The 12,309-nt window shown below is 34.2% G+C and overlaps 1 protein-coding gene across 1 annotated transcript; it reads left to right on the top strand.

The window, feature by feature from the left end:
* The first annotated feature begins 9,059 nt into the window (after positions 1 to 9,059).
* Positions 9,060 to 11,549, top strand: LOC111784825 (uncharacterized). Its single transcript, XM_023665410.2, has 3 exons — positions 9,060 to 10,083; positions 10,210 to 10,287; positions 10,444 to 11,549. Exons 1-3 carry the CDS (start codon positions 9,340 to 9,342, stop codon positions 10,456 to 10,458), a joined length of 837 nt encoding a protein of 278 aa, XP_023521178.1. The 5' UTR covers positions 9,060 to 9,339; the 3' UTR covers positions 10,459 to 11,549.
* The last annotated feature ends 760 nt before the right edge of the window (positions 11,550 to 12,309 follow it).

Below are 12,309 nucleotides of genomic sequence, written 5' to 3'. Positions count from 1 at the left end.
GAGTATACGCTAGTCAAAGGCCATGTCCAGGGAAAATATATACAAGCTCGCCTGAGGTTCGTGTGCGCGTGTATGGGTCGTGTATAGAGTAGTACTACACATCCATTTTTGCCCTGACTAGAAGTTGAGACCAAGACTATGAAATTATGTTTTATGATAGGTTCCAAATATAATTGCATCTGATTGCATTTCCTGACTGCAGTAGTGGAGTCACTTAGTATTTCTTAAAATACTCAAGCTACATGTTATTCTTACTTTTCATGTAAAGACAAAGCACCTCTGCATGGATGATGACGTTGCGATCACGACCATGTGACTAAAGCTAGGGTAGACACATTTATGTTGTTTGTAGCTCTTGGGTTAGATCAAAGCCTTATTTATTCTTTTCTTTGTTTTATTTGAATTTCATGTTATTTGTTTTCTATTGTAATTGTTTTAACTATTTTATTATGAATAAATAAGTCCATGGCATCATTTGGAAATGTTTTTTTTTAAAAAAAAAAAATCTACATTTCGTAATTAAGTCATTGAACAACTTGTTGAAATATAATATTTGAAAAATATATTATAATAATTAGTTATAAAATATATCCTAAATATTTCTAATTATTTAATATTTTCTTTTTATGATTTGATTAATAGTATATTTTATTTTATTCTCAATATTTAATTAGTTTATATTTTCTTTATTTGTAGATATTAGTTGATAGATTGTATTTTATTTAAATAAATATTAGTTGATAGATTGTATTTTATTTAAATCTTAGGAATATACGAGAATACACATCTTCCATCTCAATTCTATTTCTCATTTTTAACACAATTCAAATAGAGTTTACAACTCAACTCAATCCAAGCCTTTATTTTCGAGTTAGGATTAGGTTGTTGGGTTACTTTTTTTTAGTTATTTAAAAAAAATCTTACGGGTACATAATATATTTTACACCAATAACTAAAATCACATAAAGTTCAAACATCAATTCTTCACAACTCACGGTTACAAACGTTAAATATTGTTAGTTTCATAATAATTTTAAATTAGGGTAGGACTGTAACTCTATTTTAGGGTTGATCGGATTGACCAGACCAAAAAATGTATCGGATAGAACGTTGCAATATCTCCAACCACAAATGGCTTATCTCGCTCCCACTCAGAATTCAGCCAATAAAATATTTAAATCACAACCAATTCACTTATGTTCCCAAAAGAAAATGTTCAAATTATTTCTCTATTTCTTATTAATTCTAAATTTCATTGTCTTAAAAAATGATGATAATAATAATAATAATCAAATATTTAATAAGCATAAAATACTTCGAGCCTAAGAAGCTCTACTTAGAAGGTTCACCCTAGTGGTGTTGGGCGACCATTGTCTATTCCTAACAATTGCCTTCTCAAGCAAAAACAGTAAACTGTCTACTCGTACACCCTCTTCAAGTTAGAATAGTAAACTACCAGGTCATGGCTCCCCACTAAGCACAGTTGTAGCTACTTCAGTAGTATATTCTCGATGACTATTGAGATTTTTTATGGGTGACAGTTGACCGGTGTAAATCATCAAGTAGACCCAAACACCTCTTGGCTAGTTCACGAATAGAGGTGCGCCCTAATCATCTTTACAAGATACTTAGTCAACCCAATATGTGGAATCCAAAACTAGATTCAAGGACAATAATCACGTAGAACAACGTACATGGTCTAATATACTCATGACATGTATTCTAGAGCACATATACGGGTTCTCAAACCCTAAATCATACATTTATAAACATATATCATGCTCAACATGTTCAAACAAAGGATAGTAAATCAACCTTGGCAGGCTAGAAAACTTATAAACATATTAACTCTATTAGAATTCACAATTATGCCATACAGAAGCTGTAAAATAAGTATTATACCAAACCGTAAGCTATTAAGTGCTCCAGGCTTAAGTATCATGAAACTAGTTTAACTAGGTTTCTAAACAATATCCTAATCATTTGCCCCGGTCCTAATCGACATCTACAAATACTATTTTGAAACTTGTTCCAAGTAGTTACTTACTTATTTGTCGACTTCCCGAGCTTGGTTCGAGTCTTCAAGAATTGAAATTCTCCAAAATTTCTCAATATGCCCTAAATTAAGTCAAAAGAATAAAACTTGTAAAAATGACTCGAATAAATCGAGAAACTAACCGATGACTGAACGATCATCTTCTCAAACTTGTCTTAGTGTCATTCACGGGCTATTATATTTTAGTTAAAATGCACATAGATAAGTGATATGACAATGATTGGTCAAATAGTGATGCATGTGGTAAACTAGCTATAGATTTATGTTTTGATACCTAAAGTTAATAAAAATAATAATAATAAAAGAGTAACGACACATATGCCTATATTGAAAGACCATTTCTTGACACTTTTTGGCGTAACATTGACATAGGTACATCTATGATGATGAGTGGTAGCATCAACAAATATAGATATGTATACGCTACACATTTTCGTGACAGTACGTACCTTCAAATTTTCATCTAAAGCGTCTCGACGCTGGTAGAAACTTTTTTGATGTTGTCATTTATATTAGTGACTTTGATAAGTGGAAGTTAGTCCCAAGGCTCTGATACCAAATGATATGGAACAAATCCAAGAGAGAAGTCTGATACTAGTGATAAGGAAATCACTACAAAAGGAATAAGATTCAAATTACCTTGTTGATTGGATATCTCAAGGCAAGAACACTTGTTTGAGATTCGAATCACTCCACAAGCAAGATTGATCTTGTCTAGCTTGAATGATTCTACATGCAACCTAAACTACATAGAATTACAAAGAAACATTAGCTAAAGAAAAGTACAAAGGCTTCTTTTACTCACTACAAGAAATATTGGATACGATAGCTTACGAAAGGAAGAAAGAAAGTCATTTCGATATGTTGGACCTCACGATCCATTAAAGGCTAATCAGGCCCGGCAAACTAGCTGAACTAAACAAAAGAGACCGACAAGAATAGTAGTCACCAAAGTCTCTCGACCAAGAGGCACCCTCTTCAACAAGGACAACCTAACTACGGAGTCAACTTGAAGACTTCCAACTTGGGAAAAAAAACATGTAAACTAAATGATTTCATGTCGACGTTGGTCTTCATAATAAATGGCGCTCATACCTTGAAATTCGACACTACCCTTAATTAGCTCGTGACAAACTTGATTTAATACTAACTTAAACGAAACATGCACAAATCTCATCTTATTTTGCACACCAATACGCATCAAAGAAAACATATTAAAACAAATTCTCTTTTTTATTAGCTAGAAAGAAAGAGCTCTAAACTAAAGTGAATTGACATTTGTTCATCTTCAACGAATCAAATCCTTATAGACAAAACTCTAACTTGGCTATCTATGTATGTGGGAATTTAAATTTGTTTGTGGAAGCTAAGGATATAATTAATTAGTTAGTATTTTATTTTGTTTATTATCGTTCGAAGTCCATATATGAGCGATCTTCACGTAACAATAATGGTAAAATTTGTTTGATGAGAAAAGAAGATGACATGTAAGACAAGAAAAACTTACACATAGTGGACTTACCGTGAGATCCCACATCGGTTGAAGAGGGGAACGAAACATTCCTTATAAAAGTGTGAAAACCTCTCTCTAGTATACGCATTTTAAAACTGTGAGGCTGATGATGATACGTAACGGGCCAAGACGAACAATATCTACTAGCGGTGGGTTTGGGGTGTTACATGGCATCAGAGTCAAATATCAGGCGGTGTGTCAACGAGAACGCTGGCCCCCAAGGGGGTAGATTGTGAGATCTCACATCGGTTGGAGAGGAGAACTCCTTGTTGGGCTTCCAAGGGAGGTAGATTGTGAGATCCCACATCGATTTGAGAGGAGAATGAACTATTCCTTATAAGGGTATGAAAATCTCTCCCTATTAAACACGTTTTACAGGTTGAAGTGTACAATATCTACTAGCGGACTCTAAACACTTTTTTTTTAGATTCTATACCCTTTTTGTCAATAAAAAGAATTATGCATCAACTACTATGCTTAGGTTGGCCTTGAAAGTTGAATAGTTTCTTTATGAAAATGAAATATTATATTACATTATGGTGGGACATATATATATATATATATATATATATATATATATATAACTTATAAATGAAGTAGTTAATGGCGGAGGGAATGACGCATATAAACATTTTTTTTTTAATATTCTAAAACAAATATTGATATTAAAAAAAATTGGAGAAGCCCTTTCTCCTTCTCTTTTCAAAATAAACTCCATATTATTTATTACCATAAAAAATAATATCATCATATTTAAACTAAGGCAGACAACTAACTTTTTTATTTATTTATTTAATATTTTTAATTATTGAGCTTAACGTTATTTTGAAATTTGAACTTTTATAAATTTGGTTGAAATATTATTATTAAATTTATTAAAATGTTTAATTTTTTATTAGAAATTATACTTAAAATAAAAATTAATCATTAAAAACTTATTTGAAAAGAATATTTAAATATGTACCATTAAAATATGAAGAAAAAAAAATTATATTCTCGATCTCTAAAAAAAATTGAATAAGAAATTTTGTAGAAATGATGATTGAAACATGTGGGCACCGTTATACGATGAAATATTATTAAATTTATTAAAATGTTTAATTTTTTTAAAAAATTATATTTAAAATGAAAATTATTCATTAAAAACTTATTTGAAAAAGAATATTTTAAATAAAAGTTGAAGAAAAAATGGGAATGGTTATCATCCAAAAAATAATTATAATAATAAAAAATTAAGGAATATTTCGAAAAAAAAAATATTTATGGTTAAGTTTTGGTAATTTCATTTGTAGCGTATAACTTCTGTATGTTAAGCTTTTAAGTTGGGAATATTTTCCAAATATATTCATGAATATCTCCAAAAATAACTAAAAAATTATATATGAATAAGGAAAGAGAATAATCGATCACGTTTTTTTAGTTAAAAAAATATTTGAGAGTGAGAAATTCAAATTTGAATAAAATTTAAAATCATACCCAACAGTTTTTTTAAACTTTGCTTCAATTAGCTGATGACATCAATATTATGTCATCAATGTAATAAACACAATAGAGATCAAAATAATTAATTTTTTTATAAGTTCATATTCTAAAATAAATATTTAAAATTCAAGAAGTTTAAATTAAATAAATGTGTACGACATTTATGGTTATAATTACTACTAAAAATTTGTAAATTCTTTGAGTTGGAAATTTTTTTGGACTAAATTGAAATTTCGGGTTAGTTGGGTTGCCGGAATAGAGTTCACAACCCAATCACGAGTTTACTCTGCAGCTCTGATACCATGTTAAGAATGAGAAATAGAAATAGAATTGGGATCGGAAGTATGATCTTCATTCAGGTTTACCACGTTTATATAGGATACAAACTATCAACTAATACCTAAAAATAGAAAAAATATATATCTAACTAAATCTGGTAAATAAATAAAATATACCGTTAATCAAATCTATACTAACAACTCCTTAAATATCTGAGATATATTCTAACTAATTATCACCGCAAAATATCCTCTTAATACTCCCCCTCAAGTTGGAGAGTGTATGTCGATCACACCCAACTTGTCCTTCAAAAAGTCAAATTGCTGTCTTCCCAAAGCTTTAGTAAAAACATCTGCCAATTGCATTTTGGTCGAAACATAACACGGTTTGATGATTCCAGCTTGTAACTTTTCTCGAACTATATGACAATCTATTTCAATGTGTTTCGTACGTTCATGAAAAACTGGATTGGCTGCTATATGTAATGCTGCTTGATTATCACAATATAATAATGCTGGTTCGGACAGTGGAACATTCAAGTCTTGAAGAATGTATCTTAACCAAGTTAACTCTAAACAAGTATTTGCCATAGCTCGATACTCGGCTTCTGCTGATGATCTGGACACATTAGTCTGCTTTTTAGACTTCCAAGAAATAATTGAATTTCCGAGGAAAATGCAGAACCCAGAAATAGATCGTCTGGAAGTTCGACAACCACCCCAGTCAGAATCGCAATATGCCTGTAATCTTAAATTGTTTTCAGATGGCAGTAGAAGTCCTTGACCAGGAGTGCCTTTGATGTACCTCAGAACTCGAAGAGCTGCCTCCCAATGTGGTTTTCTTGGTTCATGCATAAATTGGCTAAGCATACGAACTGAATAAGCTATGTCAGGCCTAGTGACGGTCAAATATATTAATCTGCCAATCAACCGTCTGTATTTACTTGGATCATTCAACTTCTCTCCTTCAGTTAAAGAAAGTTTCAGATTTTGCTCCATAGGAAATTTGTCTGGACGTGCTCCTGTAAGACCTGTGTCTTGAAGTATGTCTAGAGCATACTTCCTTTGAGACATAAAAATCCCTTTTCTAGATCGAGAAAATTCAATGCCTAGAAAATATTTCAAATTTCCTAAATCTTTGATAAGAAATTTCTGGAGTAAACTAGTCTTGAGATATTGAATTTCTTCGAGATCATTGCCTGTCAACAGAATATCATCAACATAGATTAGAACTGCAGTGAAAGAAGTACCTTTACTCTTAGTAAACAAAGAGTAATCTGCTTTGGACTGAGTGTAGCCTGCATTTTGTATAGTTGTAGAAAATATGGAGAACCAATTGCGAGAAGCCTGTTTCAATCCATAAAGAGATTTATGGAGCCGACATACTGTATTCTCCCCCTGTCGGCGAAGACCTGGTGGTAAAGACATATAAACTTCCTCGTCTAGATTACCATGGAGAAAGGCATTTTGAACATCCAACTGATGGGTGAACCATTTTCGAGCAGCAGCAACAGTGAGTAAGCAACGAAGTGTAGTAAGTTTTGCTGTAGGGGAAAATGTTTCTGTGTAATCAATACCTTCAACCTGAGTGTATCCCTTTGCTACCAGTCGAGCTTTATAACGTTCAACAGAACCATCAGAGTTGTATTTAATTTTGTACACCCAACGACAACCAATAGCTTTATGACCAAGTGGTAGAGGAACGAGAGACCATGTATGATTACGTTCCAAAGCTGCAATTTCATCATTCATAGCCTGCTGCCATAACGGGTCGCCAACTGCCTCGTCATAGGTTTTAGGTTCTGTCTGGGATGTAATAAGAGCTAGAAAAGCACGTTGAGTAGGAGAAAAACGAGAGAATGAAAGGTAATGATGAAGGGGATACCTGGTGCCAGTGCCGGGACTTGAGCTAGAGGTTAAATGATTGGCTCCAGAAGACATCTCATAATCCTTATGCCAAGCTGGAGGCTGTTTAGTACGAGTAGAACGTCGAAGTGGAGCTGATGTATCAGGTGGGATAGGATTGGAATTAGTGGGCGAATCTGGAGAAGGTGGAGGAGACGACGGAGTAGTAGGTGAAGGGATAGGAGGTGAAGGAGGAGTAGGAGGTGAAGGAATAGAAGGTGGAGGATGGATGTTTGAGTAGGATGGATCATGAAGTGGTACAATAGGAGTCGAAGGAACTAATGTCGAAGTTTGTGAAGCTGATGAAAAAGGAAAATCATCTTCACAAAATTTGACATCACGGCTGATAAAGAATTTGTGAGATTGCATGTCATACAACTTGTAACCTTTATGACCACAAGGATATCCTACGAAAACACAAGGAGTTGCCCTAAGTTCAAATTTTTGCTTAGGATGTACTATAGTTGCATAACATTTACAACCAAAAACTTTAAGATGATGAAATGTAGGTGGTCGTTTGTAGAGTGCTTCAAAGGGTGTCTTGTTAGATAATAATGGTGATGGCGTTCTATTTATAAGATAAACAGCCGTTAAAATGCACTCTCCCCAAAAATTAAGTGGAACCTGTGACTGAAAAAGAAGAGACCTAGCTACATTTAGGATATGGCGATGCTTGCGTTCTACGACTCCATTTTGTTGTGGAGTATAGACACAAGTGCGCTGAAATTCAATACCACAAGAAGTAAAGAATGGTTGCAAAGATAGGAACTCAGTCCCATTGTCTGATCGAACTATCTTGATAGTAGTATGAAATTGAGTTTGAACGAATTTAACAAAGTTCATTAACAAATGATGTACTTCTGACTTATGTTGCATTAAAAAAACCCAAGTACATCGAGTAAAATCATCAACAATAGTGAGAAAAAAACGCAAACCAGAATGGGTAGGAATTTTATGTGGTCCCCAAACATCACAATGTATCAGATCAAAAGCAGAATGGGTTGATCTTCACGATCAATTCTCACAAAAGAATGCTCCAGCAATTTTTCAAATACAAAACTCGATAGCAACGATGTCACAAGGAACCATGGCACTGTCAACATATTTCACCAAGCTCAAAGCACTCTGGGATACCATGTTAAGAATGAACTGTCGGGTTATCTTTTAATTATTTGATAAAGCCTGCCTTAATTTATTCACACAATAGTAACTCTATTTTTCTCGTTGGTTAAGTTGACCCAACTAAAAAAATGTTAACCACTGGGATTTTCAGTTTTAAAAAATTCAACCCAATCAAGAAAAAAAAAATTAAAAAAAAAAAAAAATCTAACGTAGCTCAACCTTTATAGTTTAGATTGTATAGTCCGAATTAATCGAATTCTATCGATGATCATAAGAACACCTCTAATTAATATTAATATTTAAATTATATTTATAAATTTTAAACATAAAATAAATTCTCAAAATGCCCATTAAATTTTTTTTGGTTAACTTGTACCTACAATAATAGATATTAAATTTAATATTATAAATCAGTTAATTTTAGTTTTTTTTTTTTTTTTTAATTATGATTTATTAAATACAACAAATTGAAAGATTTTATTTAGTTTTTTTTTTTTAAATTTAAAATACAAACTTGAAATGAAAGACAAAAAACTTTTAAATTAACCAAAATATTTTCTTATAAGAAACTAAAAATTTAGAGGGAAACTTATATTTTTTAATATTGGCGGATGATTAAAATAGAAGACAATTTCAGAAGATGAATTGACTGAATTGCCCCTATCTCCGAACGTTAAAACCATCCGCTCCGTTTTTCTCTCTCTCAACCGGTATATAAGCTTCGTTTTTTTTTTTTTCCGGCCATATTCTGTGAGAGAGACCAAAGGAACCAGCGACGGGAAAACAGCCCTTAACCACTCTCTCTCTCTACAAGCTCCGATACTTCTCTCTATCTCTGAAATTTCCCCCTTAAAATTCCCAGTTGCGGAGTTCTTTAGGAATCCGGCAACTCCTTCTGTAATCGGCTGTTTTGAATCTCTGGTAAATGGTGTGTGTGACGGCCTCTTGAGACGACGAACGGAACTGGTCTCTGGTCTAGGAGAATGCGGTCCGAGAGATCGAAACCTCTTCACAATTTCATGTTGCCGTGTTTGAAGTGGGGGAATCAGAAGCACTTGAGGTGCATGAAGGTAAATTCTAATGGCGTAAACGTTTCCGGCGTGAATCGCCAATCTCACTCCTCGAGATCGGAGGAGTCTACCGAGAGTAGGAGCCGGGAATCAGCATCGGAGATGCGGATGTTCTTGAAGGATTTGGAGATGAGACCGAAGGTTTCGAAATCGAGAATCAAGAAAACTGACGACGATGGGATCGAGGCGGTCAGAGAGAAGCTAATGTTTGATCTGAAGACGGCGGCGGATAAAATGAAAGAGGCGATTCTAAGCAAGGAGGCGGCGGTGGCCGGAGAAGAGGCGGAGGAGAAGAACAATGATTCTGCCAGAATGGAGGAGACGCCGGCGGCTGTTGCGTTGTCGATGGCAGAGGCCAGACCTTGGAATCTGAGGACGAGGAGAGCCGCTTGTAAGGCTCCTAAAGTAGACGGTGGTGGTGGAAGTAAGAATTTGAAGATTGACGAGAAGAAATCAAATTCCAATTCCCCGTTGCGAAGCGACGGTGGCGCCGAGTCGCCCAGGCTGAAAATTGGGCCGGAGAAGAAGAAGAAGAAGGCGAAATTGGTAGTACCGCTCTCGAAGAGAGAGATCGACGAAGATTTCATGGAAATGGTGGGGCTCAGACCACCGAAGCGGCCCAAGAAGAGGACCAGAACCGTACAAAAGCAATTAGATGTAAGTTCCTTCAAATTTCCCTTATTCTTCTTCAAGTTTCGAGCAGTTTTCAAATTGAAGTTCCCTCGATTTCGTTTTTGCTGAGAAATTTGAGAATCGGCCTCTAATCTCTGTACTATTTTACAGACGCTTTTCCCTGGGTTATGGCTGTCGGAGATCACAGCCGATTTGTACAAGGTCCCTGAATTACCTGAAAACAGCAAGGTAAAGGCCCCTTTCGTTCTGTTGTTCAAGATCCTTTTCTAATGTTTATTGTTTAACTAATTTTCTATCCAAGCATAAGCATAAATGATTTGAGGTTCAAATTCTTTCTGGATTCTGATGCTGTAGATTGTTCTTACAATCTCTGGTATTGCACAGGTGATGAAGGTTTAAAGTTCTACTTCTCTGGTCTTTTTCTGATTCCTGTGCCGACTCCAAGAGTAATTCATGAGGCTAATTGGTGATCATTCTCTATTCATTGGGAGTCTGGTATCAACCACTGTTGAATCCCACCCAATAACTCGCGGTGTATGCTCCTCCTCTTCTTTCAAATGCTAATTTTTGTTCATAAATTAATTTGATTTCGCTTTTGCCAGTCGTGGAATAATTCACGAAGAATAGGTTTAGTGGAATTTGGGATTGGATAAAAGGACATTTTCTTCAATGATCTTGAGTAGTGAGTGATACAATGTCTTCAAGAAATGATTTGTGTAGCCATACTGTTATCATGTTGACAATATTGATGCACATTCATGTAGTTAGTTAGTCACTTACAGAATAGATTGGATCAACTTCTGTGAGAAATGTCAAAATGATTGTGTTAATAAGAGATAGATTCATCATTTATTGTTTCAGTAGAATGCCTTCTTTTTAGCTCTAGGAAGCAACTTTCTTCTTGCACTATCATCATAGTTTGAAGATTTGGTATCCTTTTACTGCCGGGATTAGTGTCTTTTGTTCTGAAATTGTGGCAACCTAAACCCAAGCTTACCTTTGTCTAGTTTTTACAAACAATGAGACCTAAGGACTGAAACCCATCTGCTGGATTTTCCTAAATCGACCTACCGATGGTAGTTAGTCAAAGCTCTAGTAGGTAACAACTCCCTTCTTCTGATAACAAAGAGCTCCCCCGTCCTCCTCCCGAACCGCTGCTGCTTGTGCTCTGTTGAGTTCAAGTTTAGTTCAAGTTGGGTGTACTTCAATCAAAATTTGGTGTATTTGATTGAGCTTCTGAAAGTGTTAGTTTCTGAGGGTGTGTGTGTTTTACTTAGAAAAAGGGGTTAGGAGGAAACTTGGTTTGTTGTTTTCCTAATTATTACCCAAAAACAATAGAAGAAAAGATAAAAAGTACAAATGGTTGAGAATGAAAGGAGGATATGAAGGGCAATTGGTCTCTCATTTGAAGGTAGTTTGAATAAGATAAAACGATTAGGTAGCCACTAAACATTTTTAAACTATGAATGGAAAAAGACACTAATTTTAAATCTTTTAGTCTATTTGTACTTCTTTTTTTTTTCTTTTTCGTTTCTATTTTTATTTTAATGGATGGGTGCCGAGTTAAAAATAGTGTAAAAAGGAGACGATTTTAAATGCAGTTTATAGAAAATTTTATCAGATTATTCTCTGTTATCAATTATTTTATAGCCATGCGACTTTTATTGATATTTATTAATTAACATGTGTATAGAATGGTCGAATGTAATATTGAGCATTTAATATTTAAGAAAATTTATCCACCACAATTTCAACCTCATTAAATAAGAGAGTTTAGAAATAATTCGCCAACTGTCTAAATTGTACTCTGTCAAGTCTTGCCGTGTGATTGTGCAACCCTTGCAACCTCAAGTAAGTTAACCAACTAGAATTTGAGTCGATGTAGGTACGGGTGATTGTATGCTTCCAGCCTCCCTGCTAGAAAATATTTTAGAAAATGGGAACAAATAAAGTTTTAGAAAACGCTTGGAAATCAATTTTAAAAAAGTAATGTTGTAGACTAGCAAGTACATAAGCAACAGATTTTGTTAGTGTATAACTCGTGTATAGAATGTTACTAAAGGTTATGTATTTTTTTTTTTTTTTCGAGGATCTCAAGTGAAATTTGGACCCTACAAAACCAAATTTTGTTGGGAAATTGAAAAGGGATTTGGAAAGGGGTTTAGTAGATCCTAATCAAACCATCAATCAAGTAGTTACCAATAAAATAAAGAAGAAAAAGAAGAGCAAAATGTTGGTGGTTTTGTCTAA

The sequence above is a fragment of the Cucurbita pepo genome, chromosome 1 (assembly GCF_057944985.1).
Source record: "Cucurbita pepo subsp. pepo isolate OVF chromosome 1, ASM5794498v1, whole genome shotgun sequence".
Lineage (NCBI taxonomy): Eukaryota > Viridiplantae > Streptophyta > Magnoliopsida > Cucurbitales > Cucurbitaceae > Cucurbita > Cucurbita pepo.
The sequence above is the reverse complement of the archived record's forward strand: the minus strand, read 5'-3'. Positions and strand labels throughout refer to the sequence as shown.